This window comes from Rhipicephalus sanguineus, chromosome 4 (assembly GCF_013339695.2).
Source record: "Rhipicephalus sanguineus isolate Rsan-2018 chromosome 4, BIME_Rsan_1.4, whole genome shotgun sequence".
In the NCBI taxonomy this organism is placed as follows: domain Eukaryota; kingdom Metazoa; phylum Arthropoda; class Arachnida; order Ixodida; family Ixodidae; genus Rhipicephalus; species Rhipicephalus sanguineus.
Window position 1 is genome coordinate 137,058,044 of NC_051179.1, and position 27,053 is coordinate 137,085,096.

The 27,053-nt window shown below is 46.4% G+C and overlaps 1 protein-coding gene across 1 annotated transcript in view; it reads right to left on the minus strand.

The window, feature by feature from the left end:
* Positions 1-2,024: 2,024 nt before the first annotated feature.
* LOC119390738 (monocarboxylate transporter 2) overlaps positions 2,025-27,053 on the minus strand; it is a 37,751-nt gene continuing 12,722 nt past the window's right edge. The window contains exons 3-6 of the mRNA XM_037658428.2: positions 8,043-8,189; positions 7,420-7,563; positions 3,428-4,216; positions 2,025-2,254 (exon numbers count right to left, since the gene is read on the minus strand). Of these exons, the coding sequence (XP_037514356.1) occupies positions 2,094-2,254; positions 3,428-4,216; positions 7,420-7,563; positions 8,043-8,189 (1,241 nt within the window). The 3' untranslated portion in view covers positions 2,025-2,093. The remainder of the gene's footprint in view (positions 2,255-3,427; positions 4,217-7,419; positions 7,564-8,042; positions 8,190-27,053) is intronic.

Consider the following 27,053-nt stretch of genomic DNA (forward strand, 5'->3'; position numbering starts at 1 on the left):
TAATACCTATGTTGCCGTTAGCATCGTTGCACAACTGTAAAAACTGGTTATATAACACATGTGCGACTCTAACATATGTGTGTGCGTATACCACTTGCGCCTATCTTTAGCGTCATTTCGTAACGTCTCGCTCGATGTAAAAAAAAAAAAAAATACGCCATAGTCACCTTGCCGCCGCATGCTTCGCATTACATGGTTTCCCACGGTACGTGGGATCTGCCGAACTTTTTAAAACAGTTTCGTCCTGTGCCATCACGATAAAATAGCTATAAACGGACGCAGGGCTACATAGACGGTCAGCAATGGCAGCTCAGTGACTGTAGCCTTTTTTTTTAGCTCTGCGCTTGATGGATATGTAAAGTATTCGGATTCAAGGAAAACCACATGTGACGAGAGTTTTAATTCAGAAAACATATACGTAGGTTTTTGTGTCCCGCAATAACGCCAGGTTATCCGTTGAATGGCAGTCATAAGCTACTACGTCACATGACTGTAAGGTCAGGTCCCTTTCTTGGCGTGAAGCCTGATTGAATTGCCACTAAATTCAAGAACCCACATATGAATTCCTTTTGGGGCGAGGCAGTAAATCAAACTCAAGGCGAAATTGAAAGCACTTGAGGTTTTCTGCTACATCACGTGCTGTAGAAAGGCAGCGGTACTGAATGTGGCCACACCAATGCTCAAAAATGGTAACCGGTGAAGTTGTGGTTCTCGTTTTTTTACAGATTATTGTTAAAGCCACTACACTTTGTACTGGCGTCGAACTTTTCTCAAGCTGTGCTGCTGGCAGGACGCTAAGATACCTTGCCATGTTAAAGTGCGTATATACTCTCTTTATATTTCACGGTACGATTGTTTCCAGAACTTCAGTTATAATAATGGGACTCTAAACAATCGGCATGCCACCTCTTGTTTGAAAATGCAAGAATGTCCTTTGCGCAACCGAAGGTTCGAAGCTTACGTAATTTCAATGTCAAGTTTTCAGATTTAACGAGAAATGCTTGAACAGTTGGTGTCGCTGAAGCCACCGTTTTGGCAAGTGATCTGGTCTTCTTCGAGGATGCAGGTGATCTTCATGGCTGCGCGTACTTGTACACTTTGCTGACTCCCCTCGACCGCAAAACAAGAAGAGGGGAATATCTGGTTTGTTTCAAATGAATTATTACCAACTGCAACGTCAACGCAGTAACATAATGTTTTATGCTCTTGTATCCATAACGCTAATTCCTAATAAAGTAGAGGTGTCCGAGTAGTGAATATTAGAACCGAATCAAATATGAATCGAATAGTGGTGACTCCCAATCGAATACGAATACAAATTGAATACTGTTCTAATACTTTTCAATAGTAAGGTAAGCATTTTGAAAGCAACCCTAGACTGCTAAGGTAACAATTTTGAAAACAGCCGAAGAAATAAACCGCATTTTATTTCAAGCAATTATCCTCAAGCTTTAACAAAAGAACATTACGATTACTTTTAATCGACAAAAAATATACAGTTATTTAAACTGAGGAAAGCTCATGAACAGGAGCAACTAGACCCTTCGAAATATTTTGTAGATGCTGGCTGAATTGTAGCAGTGACTACAGTATTCAAGGTGGTACTTCGTGAACAGATTTTAAATAAAACATATATATAAGTACTACCTAATTTTCATGGGTTAACGTCATCATGAATGCCATGTTGAAGACAGTGGATTAATGACATTGTCACTTCGGCGACACTGGAGTTCTAAGCAAAAACGTCTTCATCCAGTGATCGCTATAGCGTCGATAGTCGCGTAAGTACATGGTTGCGTGCACCTTAGTAATTCGATGATGCAAAGTTACCTCACGCTGTTCCACTGTCTCGTTCTTTCAACCATTTTTTTGTCGTTGCTGATTATCCGAAAAAATATTCGGTATTTCGAATATGCACTATTCGATTCGAGCACCGAATCGAGTAGAACACTGTTCGATTATTTATTCAAAATTTTCGTATATTTTCACACTCCTTGTACGAAGTCAAAGATTTGTGATGCTCCATATAAATAGCGCCGTTCGTTATATCGCATTAGGTGTTCTAGTTGCTTTATTTGGTGTAATTTGTAGCATCAATGGCGCCTGTTGGATTTTTTTTCAACAAGAACAAGGATCTTTTTCCTACTTCTCTCCAGTGCCAAAACTACAATCCAAAGAGCGGCCGCAACCACGTTGACAACTCCACAGATTACGAAGAGCCAGTCGTAAGCGCCCCCGTTGTCCCTGAAGTGGCCTGCAAAACAAAGATATGTCGACTCTGTTATAGATAGCGCCTAGCACCAGGACGTTGCTCCTATTAAGGACAAGGACAGCCACATCTCGACTAGGTGAAATGCCAAAAAGTCCGTTTACTCAGTTTTAAGTGGACGACAAAGTACCCAAAAAAATCGTCATATTCAACTGGGAGGCCTCATAACTATATGAAGGAAAATGTTGTGGAATTGTAACGCGTAGAACTCCACAATTTATATTGCTGATAGAAGATCTATGTGCTTTGAAACGCAATAAATTTAAGATCATGGCTGTGAAAGAATCTTCTGCTTTAGCTAAATCACGCATATTTAGACGTGAGTATTGACATGCATTACGGGAAATAAAAACTACTTTCACCTAAGGTAAGCACTGCTTCGCTAAGGATAAAACAATATGCAGACTACTATGGAGTCGCTAATAGATGTAAGTTTTCTCTAAAACACATGGCCGCTTCAAGACCTGCAACAATCAAGCGTAATCAACCATCAGCCATCAGACTATCGGAGTGGAGCTGATGCCGAACGAGGCAATGAAACGTCTGCGCTGGATAAAATGCACAAGGATTAGATTGAAATTAGAGATTGTATGACAAACCTATAACACTATTTCTTAGAACTATTCAAGTCAGACTCCACGATAAAATACCATCTGCATTTCACAAGTTGTAGCAGTTGATCTACACACAAGCATGTTTTGAATGTCTTCGTTACAGTTCTGTTTCCTTTAAAACGTGTGTGTTAGTGCTTGCTTTCGGCAGGCAGTGCCCGTGGTGATGTGTCCGCACATGTTTTCGTTGAGCGAGCCGCCCGCAGTGAAAATATCGCCAAATAGAAGTTGACCTTCATGTGGCCGCTTAATGAGCACAGCGTTTATGGCAAAATATAAAAAAAATATTGTTTGACATCTTGCATTGATTATTCAATGGAGCCTCCAGCACCGACTCTATAGCGTTGGCCCCAAGCATTAAAATTTAACTGAATTAATATCAATTACCGGAGTGGATGAAATCCACTGATATATTTATTTAAGAGATGCTAACTTCAAAATCAGCCGCTAAGAGCAAGCTATTCGATGCCTAATTTTTAAATCGGTGAAAGGAACGCAATAGCTTGCGTGTGAGATACCTTAGAGGAAGTGCACAAATAAGACATACTTATCAATAACGGCCGTACAAATGATTGCAATCCGGCCGATGCGACGATGATGCCGAAAGCTACCGACATCTTCTCATGGCCGAAGTAGTGCACCAGGGTCACCGGGAAGAGAACTATAGCAGTGCCGATGATGAAGCCAATCGCAACGGCCACGGCGAAGATGGGTCCGTTGTTGCGTAGGAAAGGAAGCAGAAAGAACGCCACGGCCTCCGCACTCAGTGTGAACGTAAGAGCGACATTGTTCTTTAACAAACTCCGGTCGACGGCGATCGGTAGCAAGAACCTCCCAACACCCTCGGAGACAGCTCCAGCAGCCATTACGGTAAGAGCAGTCGACACCGTTACTCCTCTATCACAGGCAAAGTCAACAAACAAAGACATGTACAAGTCATACGACATGCAGTAAGCGTTGAAACTGTACATTATAAGATAAAACATCGGGCTCTTGAACACTGTGAATGCGTCGGATAGCTTGTTGTTCCTTTCGTTTTCAATTTTTTTCGGAGGAACATGAGCAAAAACTTGAGACTCATCGACGGCAACAGTCCGGCAACCTGGCCTGCGGGTGAGTAAGCTAAACGCTAGTCCATTCATAGTGATGGCACCACATATAAGAAGAGCGCCATGCAGTCCATATCCAGCCACAAGGTATTCGAGCAGCTTTGGGAACACAAAAAGGGCTGCGGTGATGCCGGCGTAGTTGATGCCCATCGCGAGGCCCGTGTTCTTCACGAAGTGCTCGCTGATGATGATAGGAGCTACTATGAACACCATGCCCGTTCCAATGGCTGCAAATGTATAGATATTTTTGTTGGGTGACATGATTACGCATAAACAGAAGGCTCACTCAAATACACACATTTAGTGAATGTTCGTCTAACCATGCGACGCATCAGTTATAAATGTTACTCAGAAAAAAAGATTGGGAGATCCCACGCATTGTGGGAATTGCTTTCATGCGAAGCAGTCAGCTAGTACCTGTCTTTCTAAAACTGCTGCTTGGGCGAGTTGGTTCATGTTTATGACAAATTTTACCAGCGAACAAAAAATTTTTGTACGAGTATAACGCACAAAAAGCTATCAGGGGCACCTTGGTGTCAATTGTAGGAATTGAGGCCGCGCACCGAAGTTTCTCGAGACAGCTGTCATTGCCAGACACAAAGAAGAAAGAACTAGAGAATTAATTGAAGCAGCTGAAATGCGTAATCATGCAAACCACAATTAAACTTTGCAGCGGGTTATCTCGAATTACAGACATGCTAGAATTCTTTCAAGTGGAAATGTGTAGAACGCGACTGCCTCTAACTTTTCTATACAAACATGCCCGCCTGCTGCACTCATTAAAAAGTTCATTATTCAATCTCTGCTAATTGGACGGCTGACAGCGATCATTGTTGTCTCACTTTGTGTCCCCCTTGATACATAACTTATCTAAAAATGTGGTTTTCACGTTCCTTTCAGTGCTGAATATTAACAAATTCAGAAAGCTTAACTTTGAACACCCGGTGTAAAGAGATTTCACAGCTTTTCTACTCCTGTTCCGAAAAAGTAGGAAAATCCCGAACTAGAAATGGGTTTCTCAAGGAGACACAATCACTCTAGTGCTAGTCACTGCTTGTATAGAAGTATTCAAACGACTAGATTGGTAAGGGATAGGTATAATGATTAACGAACATATGTCAGGAATTAACGGTTTACAGACCAGATCGCGATCTCCATGAATTACAGCGACACATTTTCAAAATGACTGAAGGAATCAATTCAGAAGGCTTCAAAATTGGGTGAAGGATGAATGTGTAAAAACCAAAATTTGTTAGTTGGCCCTGCGACAGAGCGAGAGTTGGTGATAGCTGTTTCAATCACTGTTGTACCGGACCCTATCAGGCCATGCAATAACAGATTAACCTATTCGAGTACAGGAAATTCACCGAATAACAAGCATGTGATAGTATGCATACGGTAGAAATTGTCAACTCTTTACCGGTACAGTGTCACTAAACCTGAAAGTGTACAACCATTGTACTTTGGCTGTTCCAACATAAGGGGCAGAACCCTGCGTAATGCCAAAGTCGAGAAGAGGCAAAGCAACTGCCATTGTGCAACGCCAAGAGAAGAGACAGGCCTAACCCCAAGAGACACGAATACCGCGGAGTGTGTAAAAAACAAAAAAATGAAACAGGCATTTTCGGTATTACAATATATATTGAGAGAAAAATTTTATTAGGATGGCTCAAGGGCGCCAACAGTTGAACATAGCCGTGCACAATTGTGCTTTGTCCCGCACGGTTAGCAGAACACGGTCTCTCCCGTGTTCTGCACGGTAATTCAAGTGTCCACTGTCGAATCAACACACCCGTGGGTGTCTTTTCGGCTTGGCTGAGAAGGGCAGAGCAGGAGCAGATAGCCAGATCGCTAACAGAGCAAAAGGGAGAGATTCCTCCTATTGGCCGGGTCGAATCGCGTAGAGCCAATTTCTCCCCTGGCAGTGAACCACTGGCGTAGACAGGCGGGGGGGGGGGGGGTATTCAATCGCTCCTCCCCCCCGTTTCGAAACATTTCAGTTTTGCATCTGCATATATACACGCACACAAAAAAACCCACGCACGATGACTAGTACATAAAGTATGGTTGAACTCCCTCCGAAAAATTACACCATCTCCCGCTAAAGGGGACCATGAGGCGGTGCGAAGCCGGAGCATTTGCATGATCGCGTTCCGCTGGCGTTCGTTGGGCATGCTACCGACTTCGGGCATGCTACCGACGTCGCGTCGCGGTACGCGAAGAACACTACGTGCGTCGTGTCTTCCCTCTAGCCTGGCCGTTAATTCTCACAGGGCGAGCGGGCAACGCGGTCGACAGGCGCGCGAGAGGGAGGGGGAGCGTAGGATGGCAGAGAGAGGGAGGGGACGCGTGCGCGCTGGCGCTCATCGTGGCGTTGCGCAGGAGAGAATGCGGCGCGTGAGATGGAGGGGGCGTAGGAGAGGAGAGGAGGTGGAGGAGGATGCACATGCGCAGTAAGGGTGGGAACGCCGCACACCACCACCACCGGATTGAACTCGGCCATAACATGCTTCGCATCTAAAGATAAACCAGGCGAGGACACGTCATGAGGAGGACAGATAACCAATGGGCAGTTATATCGTTGGAATCGACATCAATAGATCGGAAGCGCGTTTGGATATGGCAAAATGTCAGGTGGAGCGACGAAATTCTAAAATTTGAAATCATACAATGGTAATAGCTCGCACAGGACGGGTTGGGTCCAAAACCATTAGGTGAGGCATTTATCCTGTAGTGTATAGAAGTTAGGCGAATGATTATGATGATGTCAGTGAAAAGTTATTTTCTTGTGTGTAGTTCTATCTGTGCTTATGTATCTATTTTATTTGTGCTGGTTAAAATCGATTGTTTTCACAAAGAGTTACCTGTAAAGCATATTCTGAACATGTTACTTTGATGATCTCTTCAAATTGACAGAAGGAGAGGGCTTTTTCAAGCTTTTTATTCTACAGATTTCCCATCGCCTGGTTTGTTGGAAGATCTGCACTCTGCATTTGTGTGCAATTTTGAGAAATGTCAGCTTTATTGAATAGCTGGAAAAAAAGTCATGTGCCTAAAGCGCCGGTTGATATAAAAACTACATTTCACTAGCGAGAACTATTATGAGACGCTCAGTTGTGCATACGCGTGGCTTCGCTAATGTTACATACGAAAATATGACCTCGTAGACACAGCAATAAAAAATATAATCGCCTCCGGGTCACCGTGGTGGAGCTTAAGAACACGATCTTTAGACTGGAAGAATTGGTAACAATTCAAAGAACGGAGTAAACTCATTGAGACACGCGTCAGTCTCTTTGTCCCGTTCCGTGCTCTGTTACCAAATTCTTCTAGTGTGCACCAATCAGCCCAAGTTAACATCTTATTGCAGATCTTTAGTAGGTGCCACATCCTTTTGGCCTATCATTAGATGCTAACAAATGCGCCTTACCGTGTATTGCACCCAGGGAAAATGTCAGGAAACCAATACTTGTGGCAAAAAAACTCAACATTAAGCCAATGCTTGAAATAGCAGCTCCCGCAATGATCACAGGACGAGCGTAGAAACTGTGAGCCAGTGGTCCTGTAATGATGCCTATAAAGAGAAAAAATTGCAGGTACACGTTTTTCTCGCACTTTTTGTCACTGTGCTCGGCTGCTTCGACACTGCACACATTTCGTGTTCTCGTAAACTTTTATTGATAAGGTTTCTGGCAAATGCATATATGAGAATGCATGCCGGCCAACAAACTAGGTTTCGGGCTTCACGTTGCCTAACTATTCCTGTTTTTCTCGAGCGACAAGGTCAAGCAAGTACTAACTCCTACTGCCAACACATTCCCGACATAATTCTGCCAATTGCAGCATAACGAAAGCAAGAAAGCCTGTTTGCCTTAATATGTGCTGAGGTTGCCCTCCGCTCTAACGTTAGCACTTGCTCATTTTTTTAAAGCGCCGATACGGAAGCGAGCAGTGCGCATTTCAAGCTTTGGCACTCACTTTTACACAATCTCACAAATAAATGTAATGTTTCCAGGAATAAAACTGCTTGGTTGCACGGTGGTTTGTTCTCACCTATTAGGTAACCTAGAGCACTTAGCACTACTATTGGCCACGAGCCTTCGGTCCTGTTGACCTGGAATGTCTCTTGTATAGAGACGAACAGGAATCCCAGAGAACGCCAGCCAGCGAGTGCGAAGAACGATGACATTGCACACGCACCTGCATAAAGGACATTGATACAACATACATGTCAGAGCCGCTTGCAGACGTGCTTCGGTGAACGCATTCCGTTACAGACATTATCATCGAAGAGTGGCAATCCAAAATAATGGCATGTGATGGATGCCGTATCTTATGAAGGCTAACTCAAGTTATAATCACGAAATCTGATGCTCATTAGAACTGAAAATGCGTGTACGTTGTCACCCACAAAACAAGTACGAATAAGACATAGATATATATTTTCGATCAGCTTACAACAGAATAAAAAAACGAAGACGCAGACCAAGGATCTAACGACACGAGCGCTGACTCTCAACTAAAATTTATTGGAAGGAAGGGCACGAACAAATACATATAGAGGCCAACCGGCTATCGACCGAGCAACTGCGCGTGTGCGTCAGAGTCATCGAGGTGATAACCCAATTACTCAGGGCACGTGGAGCACCTCCGTGCTTCAAAAAAAAAAAACATACATACAAAATAAGACTCGTGCCCTTCCTTCCAATAAACTTTGGTTGAGACTTAGCGCTCGTGTCGTCACATCCTTGTTCTGCGTCCTGGTCTTTTTATTGCGCTGCAAGCTGATCGAAAATTAACGATAACCAACTAGCCAAGATTTCCCTTCTTTATATAGATATACATTTAAACGGGGATAGTAAAGTAAAATACATATAGGAGGATTGGATATATGATGGAGCACCTGTTCTTCAGTGTTGATTAAGAGCATTCGTTACATTCTGGCATAATCCAGATACATACCATTTCAACACAGCCAATCGACATTATCACTACTTTGTTTATACAAGGCTTATCCGTAAAGCAGGGTTCCCAGTAATTTTTCACAATAAGCAACATGCTTATTCGCATTGGCTTATTCGCATTGAAAAACTTAGTCTTTTCAAAAGCTTAGTCTTTTCCCTATTTTTTCACATAATTGCCGTGGAGATCAATGCATTTTTGCATGCGGTGTGCCATCTTATTTATGCCTGCATCGTAGAAATCTACCGCCGCGCCACGAAGATGGCCTTCTCGGGACTGACCTTGCCCAAACCTTGGCATAACCTAACTGGCCTGAAAATTTTGTAAATGCAGGTCTCGTTGACATTAGCAATCATCTCGCAGAGCTTCCGAACCGTCGCCGTTCAATCTTTCAGCAGTTGCTCCCACTTTCGCAATGGTTTCGTCCGAAACCGATGGCGGCCCAGAACGCAGTACGTCATAGATGCTTGTCCGTCCGTCTTTGAATTTTCTGCACCATTTGCGCACGTATTGAACGCTCATACACTTTCATCCGTGGATCTCACACAGTAGGGAATGAATGTCCACCGGCGCAGTGTTTTTTTTTTTTTTCGCACACAAAAAGCGAATCACAGAGCGTAATTCGCACCTAGCGGGATAAACGAGTGGGAGCTCCATCTCTATGCTGCCAAGCCAGGACTGAGCGCCGCAGACAGTTCGGCGGGGCAGGGACTGGGAGACGGGGAACTAAGCTACACGACAGAGACGCCGAGTGCCGCGCAGCTGCGTTCCTCGCGACTGCAGCTCCTTGGGAACCTTATTATACGGACAACCCTCGTACATGTAGCACGCAGTTCTGCAAGACGAATTGAGGCCCCAATGCGCGTATGTTTCGCGTAAGAAAACGGCATAACTGTCTCACTCTGCATTTGGTCGAAGCTACTCGAAACAGTCTTTTGAAACAGTTTGGGATTGGGTTATGCGCTAGAATGTCGTCAATTACGTCACTCAGCTTCGCGCATTGTTGGAAACGATATTATAGGAGTTTATCACCACAGATCAACAATGGGAAAAATGAGCACGACAGGAGTCCTCTATATCGTTAATTTAGGTATTATGTGTCTTCCTCCTCCTTGTTCCTGCCATCACAAGTGTCGGCGATAAAGGCCAAGAATATGTCTAACCTACAAGGCTACAGGGCAACCCTTGCTATATATTGTTTTGCTGCTTTTTTGCGCCATATTGTTTTTGTTTATTCTTTCTAGAGCGAAGCTCTCAGGCGCCTGTTCCTGCGTTGAGCGTCGTTGCTTTTGCCCTCGCCGTGAACAATCAAACGAGCGCAGCGAAAGATCTTCTGGCTCTCGTGCCTTGAGTCACGTGACACCCTTTTTCATTTGCTGAGGCCGGCTAGATTAAACTCGAACATTCGTTGCCCAAACAGACGACAAGAAAAGTAAACGACAAAAATTATAATTGACTTAATAAAATACAACACTATTATAGAGCGTTCTCTGTGCAGTTCGCGCCGGCGAACAAGAAAATACATATAATAAATAAAAAAATTTAAAAACATAAGACAAAGCATGACGAACAACAAAGAATTTAAAATTTTACAAAATTCAAACAAGGAATGAAGAGTCATCCGTGCCTGCACGTACAGACGTGTCCGTTTGAAATTATTCGCCTCAATAGATCGCCAAAATAAAACACGCGTACAGCTGCCATCACATTTCGCATTAAGGAGCGTCCTAATCTTCGGGAATTTTTTTCCTGTGCTTACATTGAGCAAAGCTATCGTTACAGCATTAGTGTTGCTCGTTTCTTTTTTTTTAGGGGGGGGGGGTGGTGGGGGGTGCGCGTGTTCGTTTCTTTTACTTATACTTTACCATAAACCCCATACAACTTGCACAATTTCCTGCCTAAAGCTTGAAAAGAACAGCGCAGCTTCCGTTATGAGTTCATGTTAACATTGGTGAACACCCTGTCATTGCCACTTCAATTCAGAACACTTGCAAAGAGGATGCCAAGTAATCTCTTCAGCTCTGTATGCCAGGCAGTTAAGTTTGTTTGCACGGCTTATCGTGCGAAAATGTAGCCGAGTGAGTGCCCGCACATTGCCTAAATCATCAGGGTTGCCAATGGTGGCTACTTTTCGCCAAATTGGCGAATTTGAGAGGCCCGTGGCGACCTAAAATTACGAATGGCGACATGGCGAATGTTTGACGATTTTCGGCTTAGGTCTCCACCGAGTTTTGAATCCTAAGCTCAGTGTCTTCCCAACGAATGAGCGGCAACATTCTCAGTATGTTTTTTTTTTGGTTTTAGAGCCACGAGTAGAATGTGCACATTACGCGTCATTCGGTATGTCCGTCCTGTAACTCGTGTTTACCTCCTCGATTTATCTAGATAGATAATAAAACGTTTATTTGATGTTCTGTGAAAATAAGATCAGTGAGTGGGATCCTTAGTTCGGTATGCCATCTAGATGCAGGAGGTACTGGAACGTCCCCCAGCGACATTCTAGCAAAATGTAAGTCAGCGGACTGCCTTGCAAACCACGAGGGGGCAGTGATTGACTAGGGGTTTATGGCTTTAGGTGCTTTAAGCTTATCTGAAGTTTCGCATCTGAAGGGGCAAGACGACGGGTTGGCCGCGTGTTCCGACCATTTCTTCCGCCAAAGCTCCAACTGCTGTGAATAGCTCGGCGACTTATTCACTGTTGCAGTACCCCCAGTTGAGCTCGCAAAGACTGTTTTGGAATAGCGAAGAGAGGCGGATGCGCGGCTCTTTCTCCAATAAAAATTATTTATTGAGGCATTTTTTACTGTTCTCGGTGAGCGTGTGCAATAAAAACAATTGCTATATAACATTTTACATTGTTATACAGCAATAACGCATCGAATTGACGTGTGTAGATATAGGTAACTATAAGATAGGGTCGGTGATGTCCGGTATCATATTAGTTCACACTGAAAAGGTGTAAGACTCACTAATGATCGGTTCCTGTAAGAATTCTGCCGTGTTACCTTCAATAAACCGTTTAATCCTTTTAATTCATATAAGGGTACGTAAAGCTGTCTACAAATAATGCTTTCACGGCTTTCGCCCAAGGTTTATACCACACTTTTAGCTTTGAAACGAGAGGACGGGGATGGAAGGATATCATGAGCGTTTCGTTCATTCACCCTTGCGCCACCACGCACATCTTGCGGCTAGTCGGAGAAGCAGCACCATGCACTCCCATGGTGAAACGGGCGATACGACGGCATCGAGAAGCGTCAATATAATTGAAGGGTCTTGGATGGTACTGTGTTCTACGGGGCTATACGTGAATGGAAATTTTTATTACTGGGTATACCGCACATATCTAGAATGGCTACTTTTTTGGCGATATTTGTAAAAAAAATGGCGACTTTTGGCGACTTTTTGCTCGTCGTTTGGCGACATTTACTCGAAATTCAGTGGCAACCCTGTAAGTCATCTAAGGCAACTGCCATAAAGAGTGTTGACATTCTTAGTCCGTGGAGAGCTCAGACATAGTTCGATAGTGACTTAGCTATGGACAGTATCGATAGTCCTCCATCACTACTGCTGACCCGAAGGTCGGGGGACCGAGTCCCGGTCGCGGCGGCCGCATTTTCAGCGGAGGCGAATGTGCTCGAGGCCCGTGTGCACGTTAAACAACCCCATGTGGTCTAAATTTCCGGAGCCCTGCACTATGGCGACCCTGATAACCAAATCGTGGTTTTGGGAAGTTAAACCCCAACAATTATTATTTATTAACTCCGTGGTAGCGTGTCGTGCGCGCTGGGCGCGATCAGTTTTGATATCGCCCTTACAATTCGATGAAGAATATCTCGCATTACGCGCACCTTTCGCGATATCTAGAAAAATGAGTGTTGCATAAATTATCATGCACTACCACTTTCAAATATGAACAGCTGGCTTAAAGTCAATAATTATAAAGTTAATTACCGAGTTTTTGTTAATTTATCTTGACAGTGTCATTTTAGGTACGGAAAGCATTTCCGACATGACGTAGAATTCGTGTGCTAAATCGACAGAAGCCTTCTTGCCATACGATTTTTATAACAGAGCAAAAGCACCCTGTATGTTCTTGCCGACGGGATACTGCCACTTGCCTAACTACACAGGGTCAAAGGCCTCCCTCGGCCTTTCCAACCTGTGACTTCCCAGCACGCACTTATATTTCTATGTGCCGTAAACGAAAATATAAAAAAATAAAAAATACTTTTGGCGACCCTAAACGTTTGAGGAATTTTGGCTCAATTGGGTAGGCTTTAGGTAAGGTTTTGTTCGTGGACTTCCATAGTTTCAATGAACACACACACACCCTCCACTAACTTTTAGGGGCGAAGCTCCTCTTAGTCTAACCTTGTCACGCGTCCGGCGTAAGGCGTAACCGGCCCATCACCGATCCTTTGCAAACTGCCCACTACTTCGTCTTTGCAAACATCCCACTACGATTCATCACCGATCCATTAATTCACCGACCATAAAACCGTTATAATGAAGGGGGAACGGAAGCCACTTTTGCAAACTGCCCACTACTTCGGCTTTGCAAACATCCCACTACGACCCATCACCGATCCATCACTTCACCGACCGTAAAGCCGTTATAATGAAGGGGGAACGGAAGCCACTTTTGCAAACTGCCCACTACTTCGTCTTTGGAAACATCCCACTACGACCCATCACCGATCCATCACTTCACCGACCATAAAGCCGTTATAATGAAGGGGGAACGGAAGCCACTTTTGCAAACTGCCCACTACTTCGTCTTTGGAAACATCCCACTACGACCCATCACCGATCCATCACTTCACCGACCGTAAAGCCGTTATAATGAAGGGGGAACGGAAGCCCCGTCTAGCTATCACTTACGATTAATAAAATTTCTTGTATAAATATATATAGTGTTTGTCACGTCTTTGATGATGTACTGGGCTATCGCTTTGGTTACTGCTGGGCGAAACCACTGAATATTTCACGGTGTAACCATGATTGCTTCAGGAGCTTCGCCCAAGCTTCATCATTCACCCGTGGATATGCTGTGAATTTTTTCACCGTCGTCCACTTTAATGAGCCAGTCGATGAGTGAAAGAAGACTGTTCTGTAGTGGGTATGTGCGATTTTATGTAAAATACCCACAAAAAACAGTCTATGATAGTGCTGAACACGGTATATCGATTGCTAGATTAGTGAGCTGTGATGTCCGAAACTACATTGTATCCTGGCTACAGGAGTTCCTCTCCGAGGGACAATTCTTTTGTTTTCAAGAGGGAGTTACATCTGGCTCATATAAGCAAACAAGAGGTGTTCCGCCAGCATCGTGTTCCGCCCACTTTTATTTATTAATTGATTATTGTCTATGCCGGTTCATCGATATGTTTACTTTTATGTCTATGCCGACGTTATCGCATTTTTCTCGCCATCCTGAGATATGAATACTTTGTACCAAATTTTTTAGTCTTATATGACTCAGCTTGAGGTATGGCTTGACAGAGAGTTTCTGTCGCTCAACGTTAACAAATGCGATGTACTTGTATTCCCATTGTCATATTCCGTTTTACAGCGAAAGCTGTTAACAGGTTACAACGGCAGTGGGGTAATTGTCCGCCGCCGCCGGTGTCCGTAACCACTATCGCGCGGAATAGGAAAAATATTACAGCATGTCCACGGGTGATTGATGAAGAGCTTGGGCGAAGCTCCTGAAGCAATCATGGTTACACCGTGAAATGTTCAGTGGCTTCACCCAGCAGTAATCAAAGCGATACGCAACTTTGATTACTGCACGCCATCTGGCGTGCAGGGTGCCACTGCATTTTTAAAGACGATAGTCTTTCTTGGGGAACCTAAACGCAGAAAATTTGGTCTGTCTTTCTGTCTTTCTGTTTATCGGCACGTCACCCGATTCAGCCAACCGGCCAAAGTTGAACCACTTGCTTACCGCCCACCCATTTTGAACTGCTCCGGCTGTTCATACTTGTGAACGTTGTCGATCAAAAAGTAAATATTACGCATATCTGAGGCGTAACATCATTAGGTAAGTATTAGGTGGTGTGTTCCTTTAATAGAAAATACCTAGATACGCAATTTTAAAGACCTTGATGGTATGCGTTTAACGTTGAGACAGTAACGCGTTTATTAAAAGATTGCCACAGCTGAAGCCATCAGCGGTCCAAGCCGAGCAAGCGCGAGCGCCAACAACAACCGTCTTCGTCTTCTTCTTTCGCAGGCGTTCTCGTCTGCGCCATACCATGTTACAAATCACTCCCCCGCGGAAAAGGAGCCATCCTGGCGACCTAAGGAACAGGTACAACTGGTGGGTCATAATGCGGCTTCAGTCGATCGACGTGAAGAGTCTCGCGGCCGCGACGACGGCGGTCCGTAGATGATTGAACAGGCTCAGTCATATAGTTAACTGGGGATACTTGACGTAGGACGCGGTAGGGGCCTTCGTACTTAGGCAGTAGCTTTGTGGAAAGGCCAGGAGCGGAGGAGGGAAAGCGAAGCCACACCAACGTCCCAGGCGAATACGACTGAGGAGGCAGGTTTTCGTCGTGACGGTCCTTCTGGCCCTACTCGCCCTACAATGTTACAACCCTAGTTTCTTAAGGTGCGCTGAAAATGCGACTGCGCTGAAACTTGTCTTTCTCCGTGCCCTCTGCACAAGCTCAGGTTGTGTTTCGGTTTCGGTTCAGTATTGCAGTGTACGAATGACAGGGGGCGCCGCCCTGTTTTACCCAGGCAACGTGTAAGTAAAAGAGTTTGTGGAGAGTACTCGTTGAGTGCGGACGTTTCTTCTCCTTCGGCGCATCGCCCCAAACAGCGTGTTCAGGCTGGCCGGCGTCCCCACCGGTCGCGTTGGTCACCGCCGGTCTTCGCCTGCCGCTGCGCCGGGACTACCAACCCGCAATACAGCACTCATGTTTCCCGACGTATTGCCAGATGGCGTCCATATCTCACGCAGCGCCTCTTCTATCGTCTTTAGACGACATTTGCAGCGAAGCACGCAGATACGCGGCCAATTTTTTTTGCACACATCTCTATTGTACAGCGCCATCTAGCATATCGTCACACAACTGCAGTTTCCATGCATCTCTATGGGACAGCGCCATCTATTGAATGATACGGGAGACGCGACGGCGGGGGCACGCCGCATGGAGCGACGACCGACCAGGTGATGCTATAAGGAGCTTCGCTCCTAAAAGTGAAACGAGCATAAAATTTCTAGGCATCAACCTGGGCGTCAGATACCACCGGTGGTGCGTGTCGTTCTTTGCTTCAAGGATGGCCACTAGAGGGCCGGAGCGAACGGACGTGTGTTGCGTCCGCTCCGTGAAATGACCATTCTCTCTTGGAAAAGACAACGGCCTGCTGATAAAGTGCTCTGTGTGTTTTTCGGACGTGCTCAGGATACTGTGGATAATTTCACAAGACTGTAAGTCGACTTTGACGGTTTCTGTTTGCGCCTTTAGTGTTCGACGACGTAGCGCGTCTTGCTAAGTCCACCGTTCGGCCTAGCGCCGAGGTGGCAGAAGCGGCGTCCGAGGGCCCAGGCGTCGGCTCATAGAGCGTCTGCCGCTGCGCTATGACGATGGAAGTGAGTGTTAACGGTACGGATGTCGATCCGGCAGAATTGGAAAGCTCGGACTGGGTGACGAAAGTATCGAGACGCGTGGCGGAGCTCCACGAGCGTTAACAACGAGAACGCAATGGCGCCACCAGGGTGGCGTCTACCAGCGGTGGATGCGGAAAAGAAGGCAGGACAGTGCCAGCCGGCTACAAAAGCGACAAGTATGGTGTACGCGGGGGACCCTCGTTCACAGCAGCGGGAAAAAGCTCGCGGAGCGGTCCGTGGCGTCGCACTTACCGCGTCTTCCGAAAGCGGATCATAAGATTATTATCAGGCCCAAAGAAGGATTGACGCTCACCGAACTCTCGGCGCCCATAATTGGGGGAGCAGTCAGGATGGCCGCAGGCACCCCATGGCAGAAAGGTCGGGAGGAGGACAGGATCGTCGTGAACGACAAGCAAGGAACACTGATATCCCAACATTCCAACGGAGATGACGCCAAGAAAATGTTGGGCCTGAAAGTCATCAAGCTCGATGGCAAGGAGTATGAGGTGACCGCATATATGGCTGCACCCGAAAGCTGTAGAAAAGGAGTGGTACGTGGACTTGATCCGAGACTCTCTGAGAGGGAATTGGAACTGGCTTTCTCATACGAAGAAAATCGTCCCATTCTTGGTGTGCGGAGGATGGGCAACTCCACCTCGGTAATCATCACCTTTGTCGACGACTACGTGCCAAGATGGATGATCTGTTTTGGGACGCCGATGAAGTGTTTTCTATCCAAGTAGAAATATGAAGTGTGTTACAGATGCGGTGAGCTGGGACATCGATCCGACGTGTGCGACAGTCCGCACGCAAAATGCAGAGGTTGTGGGGCGACCTCCCCATCCAAGGACCATGAATGCACACCGACGTACCGCCTCTGTGGCAAGGATCACGTAACCGGAGACAAAAGGTGCAAAGAACTTTTCCCAACACCTTACATAATGAACAAGCGACAGTGGGAAATGAAGCTGGAAGAAGAAGCGCGGGAGCAAGAGGAACGACGCAAGGCCGAAGCGGAAACGCAGCGCCACAGCAGGACAGACGGGGGTCAAGATCGTTCGAGGCGTAAATCCAAGCATCGCAGCGGGTCGAGAGGACGCTCGGAATCTTTTCCCTGATTGCCATCACTGGAGAAGCAGGGGCTTTCTCACAATGAACCCCAGGATAGTGGTGATTGCGCCCGAGAGAAGTCAAAGTCCTCTGGACCACAGGTGGGTTGGGTAACTAAGGTCTCCCAGGATGCTAATACAGAAATGATTAGTGCTCTTAAAGAGCAAAACAGGATATTACAAGAGCAAAATGCGGAATTACGCAAGCAACTTGATGAGATTAAGGCACAACTAACCAGTAAACCAGGGCAGGCACTGGAAACACCCCGCGTAGCAAACCAACCGTCTTTAAAAAAGAAGAGGGCTAAGGAAATAGAAGTTGAAGAAAATCATGGAGCGAGAATTGTAGCGCTTGGGGTAGAAACAAAATCCTTACAAGGAAGGCTTCAAACGGTACTGGAACAGATGAAACAAGTAGGCAGCGCTATCGAGCAAATGAAGGCTGAATTTGCTAGTCGGGACAGACAGACAGAACTCAAACATGATGGCACTGCGCCCCTGTAATAACACGATTTGGCAGTGGAACTGTAGGAGTTTCTTGCGTAAGCGTGCGGTTTTACAGTCCTTTCTTACCAACGGCGATCGACCGGAGGTTATTGTGGTCCAGGAGTGCGGGAGAAATGCTAAATTAGCTGGTTACAAATCTTTTTCCGGGTTGGGTAACGATATCCAAGTTACGACCTTTGTAAAGAGAAACATTCCAACGTTGCAGCACGAGACGGGGAATTCGCAGATTGATCATGTTTTAGTCGAACTCGTTCCTCGCAAGCGCAAAGACAAGAATCTTTTCATCCTGAATGTGTATAGTTCCCCCAAACAGCGCAAATGTGACTTTGGCGATTTTTTCACGAAAACCAAGGTTATTTCAACAAACAGTCCACTTTCGATTTTTGGCGACTTTAATGCGCATCATATAGCATGGGGTTATAAATTCACGCAGATTAAGGGCAGAAATTTGTGGAATGAAATTCAACAACATGTGCTGATCATTATTACGGACCCGATGAAGCCCACAAGGAAAGGAAATAGCGTATCCAAGGACACGACACCAGATCTAACTCTGGTAGGCAGTGGCACCACTGCCACATAGTGCAATACCGGAGAAGACCTAGGTAGCGATCATAGAATCTTAGAGATCATAGTTGAGAATGGCCCACAGGTGATGAATAAGAGGATAATTAAGACTACAGATTGGGTTGCCTTTAGAAATATCAGGTCGGGACAGGACCCGATAAATGATATTAACGAATGGAGTAAGGGGTTATCCAATCGGTTCAGGATGCTACCGAAGAGATTGACGCTGAGGATCAGGAAGTTGTTGATAGACATCTCGTGCACATGTGGAACAAAGAGAAAGAGTTAGAGCGAAAAATCGGTCAGAAAAGAGGAGACAGGAATCTCCGAAAGCAAGTTGCTGCACTGAACAAAGAGATTGAATATCATGCATTGGAACTCACCACGCAACAGTGGGGCAGTATCTGCGATCAGATGGATAAGGAAATTGGCAATGCTAAAACATGGCACCTACTACGACATCTATTAGACCCAGAGAAAACAAAGTCGGAGGCTAGACAGCAACATCACAAGCTTGTGTATAAATATGAAGGTCAGACGACGCAATTATTAGCGGAGGTTAGGGATCGATACCTCTGCTGCGCTGAATGTAAAAATCTGCCTGACTACGCGCGTTCAGAAAACCCAGACCTAGACAGCCACATCACGTTTGGGGAATTGAGGGCTGAAATTAACAGACTCAAAACCAAAACGGCTGCCGGGCCGGACAAAATCAACAACAGAATGCTCAGAAATCTTGACGACAGCTCCATTCGTCACCTTGCCACTTATATGCAAGAATGCTGGGACAAGGGAGAGATACCGCAAGCTTGGAAAACTGCGAATATTGTCTTTATTCCGAAACCAGGGAAGAAGCTTAGTCTTGAGCATCTCAGACCCATTTCCATCACGTCTTGTGTTGGAAAATTGATGAAGCACGTCATCCAAACAAGACTGACTAGGTTCATGGAAGATCAAAGCCTGTACCCTGATACCATGATAGGCTTCAGATCATACCTATCGACGTGCGATATTATGCTACAGCTGAAGGAGCAGATAATAGACAAAACGACTGTTGACACCAAGGTAATTGTGGGACTGGACGTCTCCAAGGCGTCCGACAATGTCAAACATGAAGCCTTACTCGAGAACCTTAGCGCGCTAAATGTAGCCGTCAAGACATACAACTACGTAAGAGATTTTCTCTCTAATCGCACAGCCACCATCAGCATGGGAGGACAGTCACTCGAAAACATTAAATTGGGGAACAGAGGCACGCGACAAGGGTCCGTCCTCTCTCCGACTCTTTTTAATATAGCGATGATCGGGGTTCCTGAAAAGTTGGACGGACTCGAATACCTACATCACACCCTATACGCGGACGATGTGACGCTGTGGATTAACAGGGGAAGCGACAGACAAATTGAAAGCACACTTCAGAGGGCTATAGATAACACAGAAAAATATGTCGAACCGATAAGGTTTAAATGCTCGGCAGAAAAATCAGAGGCGCTTTTTCTACCATCACAACAAAGGAAAAGAAACATTCCCCCTGGAAGGGGTTGTGATATTGCTTTACGAGTGAATGGCAATGCTATTCCAACCGTAGACAGTACTAGAATACTAGGGTTGCGCATACAAGCAAATGGCAAAAACACTGAAACTATCCGGAGACTCGAAGCTAGTGCGAACCAGACGTGCCGCCTGCTTAAGCGCATTTCTAATAAATATGCGAGGATGAAGGAAGCCAATCTTTTGAGGTTGGTTCAAGCTTTCGTGATAAGCCGTGTACTATACGTTGCGCCTTATCTTAAACTGGGTAGAGCAGAGAAAGATAAAATTGAAGTCATTATAAGAAAAGGCATCAAAACTGATCTAGGGCTTCCCCCGAACACCTCTACGGTAAAACTTCTCGGGCTGGGCGTCTCCAATACTTTGGATGAACTCATAGAAGCCGCCACGATGTCACAGCATCAAAGGCTTTTGAGAAGTAAAACCGGAAGAAAAATCATGGAGCGCTTGGGGTTCGAGCCCACGGAGTATTCCAGACAGACAGCTAGCATACCTAAATCAACTAGGGACAGACTGAAAATGACTCCGCTGCCGAAAAACATGTTCATAATGATTTTTAAGGCGCAAAGCAGGACAAACACAAGAAAGGACACGGGACGGAGCGCCACTAACAACTGAAGTGGTTAGTGGCGCTCCGTCCCGTGTCCTTTCTTGTGTTTGTCCTGCTTTGCGCCTTAAAAATCATTATGAACGTTCACCAACTTGCCCAACAAAAAGTTATCCGAAAAACATGTATCCGGTATTTCACGAAGGCAGACGCAAAGCAAGAGCTGTAGCCCTACAGGGCAAACTTGAAGGTCGATCCGACGTGCTTTACACTGACGCTGCTGAATACGAAAGAAGAGGAGCATACAAAGAGGTGGTGGTTCGCGAGAGTGGGGACCTGGTCTGGTGCTGCACCTTTAAAAACACAATTGCAACTGAGTCAGAACTTGCGATTGCTCTGGCGGTAAAACAAAAAGGTACACGAGTGATTGTCAGCGACTCTAGGTCAGCCATTAAGAACTATGACATGGGCAGGATCTCTGCTGCAGCCGCCAAATTTCTGAGACAATGACCAGTACCCGCAGAGCAAATCTCACCGATATGGTCCCCGGCCCATCAAGGTCTGAAGGGGAACGAGAAGGCGCACTCGATCGCCCGAGGGCTCACTTTCCGGTCGATCGCCGCTGACTCGCCGCCTCCACTCGAGCAACCCCTCTCCACAGGAGACGAACTAAGAACGTTCCATGAAATCACCTCACATTATAAATCCCACCGTAAGATCTATCCAGAGGCAGCTAAACAGCTGAACGAAAATGAGAAAATAATGTGGCAAAAATTGCAAACCGGGGTGTTTCCAAACCCTCACCTGTACAATAAATGGCACCCGGAAGTGTTTGATTTCCGATGTGCGCACTGTAATAGCACTGCGGGTCTAGTTCACATGGTCTGGACCTGTCCTTGCTACAACGAGCCAAGCAGAAAGGTAGAATCGTGGGAGACCTTATTACGCAGCCAAGATGCCAAAGAACAACGTAAAGTCACCGGTCTCGCCCTGACCGCCGCCGAGTCCCAAGGGATTCCGGCTGTCGGCTAGGTGGATGAACGGGGGCAGAGGCCAAAGCCTCCTCCCCCGTCATTCTCGACGGGTATAAATAAACGTTCTCTCTCTCTCTCTCTTGCTTCAACCCACCGCCTACCTATACATTGGTAAGCAGTCACTCTGTGCTCTCGTCCACGGCTCTGGTGACAGTGATGCTGTTTGGGGCACTTATATATATATTACAGCCAAAGCTGTTATGAGATGACAAGAGCCGATTTCGACGCCGTAGTTGGCCGCTGCCGCTGCCGCCGCCGCTGCCCGTACCCGCTCTCACGCGAATGTTTCAATCTTCAAACTGAAGATTGAAACAAATTGTAGGAACAGATGGGATTTGAAGCCGGTACCCGCTGCATGGCAGTCAAATATTCTACCACAGGGCAACACTGGTGCTTGAAATTTCTCGGAAAAATGCCCTATACAGGTCTCATGTCGGGCAAGCAATCGTATTAACATATGTGATATAGCGTCGTAGAAGAGTAAAATGAAAACCAGGCGTCACACAATATGAATTGCGCAACGAGTGACCGGGTCGTTCATTGCTTCGAACCCATTACCAAAGGTTCAGCCATAATTGTTCATCGTAATCACCCACAGCACAACAAAGTGCACATAATGCCTTACAGATGTGTAGCGGGTACCTCGCTTATCCGCAGAATGACGAATAATGGCATTGTGGGTGCCTCCCTACTTCATGAAAGTTACGGTAGTTTATGGCGTAGTGGCTGCCTTGCATGTGTGATTGTATTAGTGGCCCCAAGAGAGTCGATTACGGGCTCTTGAAAGGCCGCTCTTCCAGCTTTCGCTATGACTGTGCTGCGTGTTCCGCGCAGACCTGGCGATTTTTTTGTTTCACTTCATTAGCGAAACGAATAGATTCCACAAGTTACATCATTAAAATATCTAGGCATTGTTCATGTTGATAATTTCAGTTGGCAGCAGGAAATTGAAATTGAAGGGGTCATGAAGCACCCATTGGGCTTGTTGGAAAGACACAACCTGCGGAAAGCTGACACGGCTATGAACTGCTCTGCAAAAATATTACTGTCATGCGCGCCGCGTAAAGGCCACAAGCGGAGCGCGAAGTTGCCGTTTCCTGAGGCGCCCTCTTTTCAAACAGAGGCCGGTTCTCACTCTTGTCGGTGGGCGGGGCGTCTGCACGTTGACGTAGCAGAGACATAGCATGCTTATTGGCCGATAGCCGGATGAGATGCGCTTCTTGCCACGGGGTGCGGCCACTTGCCCGCTACGCACTCCTCAGTCTGCTAACTTTACACGGTAGCCGCACTCGCGCATGCGAATCACAGCGGGAGAGCGATCGCGTTTCATGACGCACGCTGACGTAACTTCTTACCCCCGTGCCATCCCTCCCTGTCTAGCTTCCAGTGCGCTCGTCGGCACGAGAAAAGAGAGAAAGCGCTGGGAGCGTGCGCCAAACCCACGTAACTCCGCTGATTCATGACGGATTCGAGAACTTTTTGCGGCAATCGATTCGGGAGGCAGTAAACTCCGATACTGAGGTCATTAGATCATTACTTGGAAAAGTGGTTCATGACCCCTTTAAGACTCGCACAGCAGAACGCGCCATGGAATTGTGGTGCCGGCTTTGTAATAAACATTCAGGGATGCGTAGAGCAACTTTATATATAAACATTACGTGTATCCCATTTTGGAATTCGGTTGCGTTATTTCTTTTTCAGATGTTCTGCTTACAAATGAAGACTTCTAATATTATTAGAAAGGCAAGCGCTACGTCTACGTCTTGGACTACCGAGATGCGTTGCTAATACCGTGCATTAATTGGAATTCCATTTTTGGACGTGCTTGAAAAAGAAGGAGTCAGTGGGGCACACACAAGCAACAAAGAACGTGCTCTAGCAGCTGAATTTTTTTGAGCATCCTGCCTACATTTACACATGCCAACTTGAACCATCTCATGTACGGTATCGCACGATCGAGTTAAGGAACAACATTTCGTTTTGCGACAAAGCAACTGACGGAGAGCTGACACATGGGGCCCCTTCTTTCATTATAGCTTGCGCCTTTATTATGCAGTTATGCAGTTAGGCAGTTTGAAAATACGAGTGAGCAACCACAGTCATTGCTGTGTATCGACAGGTGCCCGTCCGTGAACAGCGCAATGTTTTGTCTATGTTGTGTTAGGCCAGGGGTCTCCACCACGCGGGCCGCGGACCTCTCTCTAGCGGCCAGCGACCCCCACACGTCTATCTGCGTGCTATATATATACACGAGGATGGCTTGGTGGGTAGTTGGTACTGCATCATGAAAGGCTACAGTGCACATAGACGGGTACGAAGGAAGAACACACAAGACATAACGCTGACTCCTGACGTCAGCGGTATCTCGTGTGTGTTCTTCCTTCGTCCCCGTCTCTGTGCGTCTCTGAGCTGTAACCGTTCATGACCCATACATACATTTTTTTTTCATAATAAGCATGTTCATGAGCCACACAGGCATGACTGGTCTAAAGCGTTCTTTTTCATGAGGCAGCCCCTGCGTTCACCATGTGCTGATGCATAACCAAGAACCAAAACTCCATATTGGAGAATCGGCGTCCAAACTTTAGTCATTTTGAAGGTAAGTATCGATGTGTTGTAATCCTGGCGCCAAATCCCCTTCAGAAATGACCCACGTCCGACATAAGAAAAATATATTTCAAATGGCCGCGTTAGCAGACATCTTGTACAACAGACCCCTCCCGTCCCCTGCTCCTACCTTCGTCACTATACTGGCCCTTGAGGGAGTAAATTTGCGTGACTGTGGCACGTTAGGTGAGGTGAATTTGAGGCCCCTGTATACACGATCGTTTATAGATCTGCTAGTTTGGCCCACGTATTGCGCACCACATGTCAGTGGCAAGCTGTAGACCACCCTTTCTGCGCAGGATGCAAAAGGATTTCGATGTTTTTATTGCGATAGCAATTATATGGACAGTCTCGGCTGATTTTTGCCTCGCCGTCATGCACCGTGTATATATATATATATATATATATATATATATAGAAAAGGCACAAAGAAAAATAATTCAGAAAAACTTTCCGACGCGCGGATTCGAACATGCGACCTCTCGCTTGCCAGCGCGCGGCGTTAGACGCTAGACCACGAACAGCAACGTCTTTCAGCCTGCTAACGGCGAGCTATTTATATACACCATTTATTTGGCATGCTTTCTTTGTGAACACATAGATGGCGTGACGTGCGCGCGTGGCACGCTTCAAAGATCGTGGCCTCGCTCCTACGAACGCCGTTGCTCTTCGCCCTACAGGACGTGGTCGCCTTCGTGCGCTTATCTCGAGGAAAGAAGAGGCGGCCGGTGGGGTGGAGGGGGGGGGGGTACGAAGGTCACTTCGCTCGCTGCAGCGGCTGTGTTTGCGAAAGGAGCGCGCTGTTGAAACAGAAATAAGTAACAACTGTGACAATTAGCGTTCGTCTTGTGTCTACCTGTTCGTTCGTTTTGTGCGTCCTGCTTTATGTTTGAGCACTGCGCCCCAAGTGTCGATTTGTGACGCATTAGTTCGCGCTCGTCCTGTGTGCGTTCTTTTCGTGCGTCCTTTAGGCTCGAGCGACACGCTGGCAATTTCGAGCTGCTTTCCGTTCTTCGCGTTACATTCCAATTTTTTGCTATCGCATTGATTGCTTCGCCGTTGCGGCGAAACTGACTTTTTTTCTGGTCTCCTCTCGGCTTCACTCCAAATGGTTCTCTGAGTTTGCACATTTTTTGCAGCTTTTCCGGTGAGGAAAAAGCCACCTGGACTCCGACTTGGCCGGTCACTTCCTTCAGCACATGCCAAATTTTGTGAACTTATGGGATGACCGCCAGATTTTTCTTTTTGCTGGTTATGGTCAGATCGGTGCTATCCGGGCTTTGTACTTTCTTTAGCACGGTACCTACTACCGAAACGAACACCTCGGTTGGGTAACACGCGGGGGCTGTCGAAACAAACACGCCATATATGTATATTCCATGGTTCACCACGTGGTAACCGCGCATGCTTCAGAACAATTGCTATCGAAAAAATGTTTTTCTTATGCCCTTAGTCTTGCTTACTTCGCTAAATATTGGAAACGCTGTTTACGCTCGCACGAAAGCAAGAATCTCTTGATATCATACAGGAAAAGTTCTTGACCGAGCACACAAATGCGCTATCAAACGCAATTTCACTAGGTGAAAATGGTGACATGAAAGAATGTGGCTTTTAACAGAAGCGGGCCAGCAGAAATTATTAAGACAGAATGAACAATGCATGCGGCCTAAAAACGGAGTACGTCAAAAGGTGAAGGATAACTTTCAAAAAAGGAGGTCGTCAGATGGTAACAATAAAAGTCATTGGTTTCACACACAAAACAAAAACATTGAGCGGCGATTACGATACTGCCTAATGCGAATTCTGAGCGTAGCTTCGTGTTAGGGCGACACCAACTGCGTTTGAAGTTCCGGCTATCCGCAGTTACATATTGCCACAGAAACTGCCAGCGCTGGAGTGCTACGCGCACCACTCCACGCACTGCAGGTGTCGCGAACTAAGCGAAACGACGAGAGCCCCGTTACGACTAGCGAAGCCAGCCGCAGTGCACGTGCTCGCCCTGCATGCGCACGAGCTCCGACCGAGGGGCCACCGCGCGTGATTGAGGAAGAAAGCGCGGTTAGAGGCTAGTGGCTCGTGGTATCGACAGACTCCGCGTTCACTCTCTTTCGTCCTTGTTCGCTCTATCTGTTGCGCCGTCGACGACAGCCAACGGCGACGCCGTTCAACGCAGGGACAGGCGCCTAAGAGCTGCGCTCAAAAAAAAAAAAAAAGGGGCAGCTACGTTTTGTTGCGAAGACTGAAAACAGCGGATCTCGTAGCGTTCCTCTCTTCATTTCTCTCCTCCTCATCCTCACTTTCTCTTCTCACACCTTGATATACTATACTACACGTGGCTATGTTGTATACATGGCTATGTTAGGTTAGTCAGCGCCGCTCGCAGCCATGACGGTGAGTTTCAACGTCCTGGCTACGAGCGCCCGTAGAGCGTTCGCATTTAGGCCGTTTAGCACGGGTGATACGCACATCTCGGAGGCTCTTGAGCGGCTTGACACAGCACGCGCGAGATGGCGCCGATGGCCCTCGCCCTCGCTATTAAACGACATCGCCCCGCCG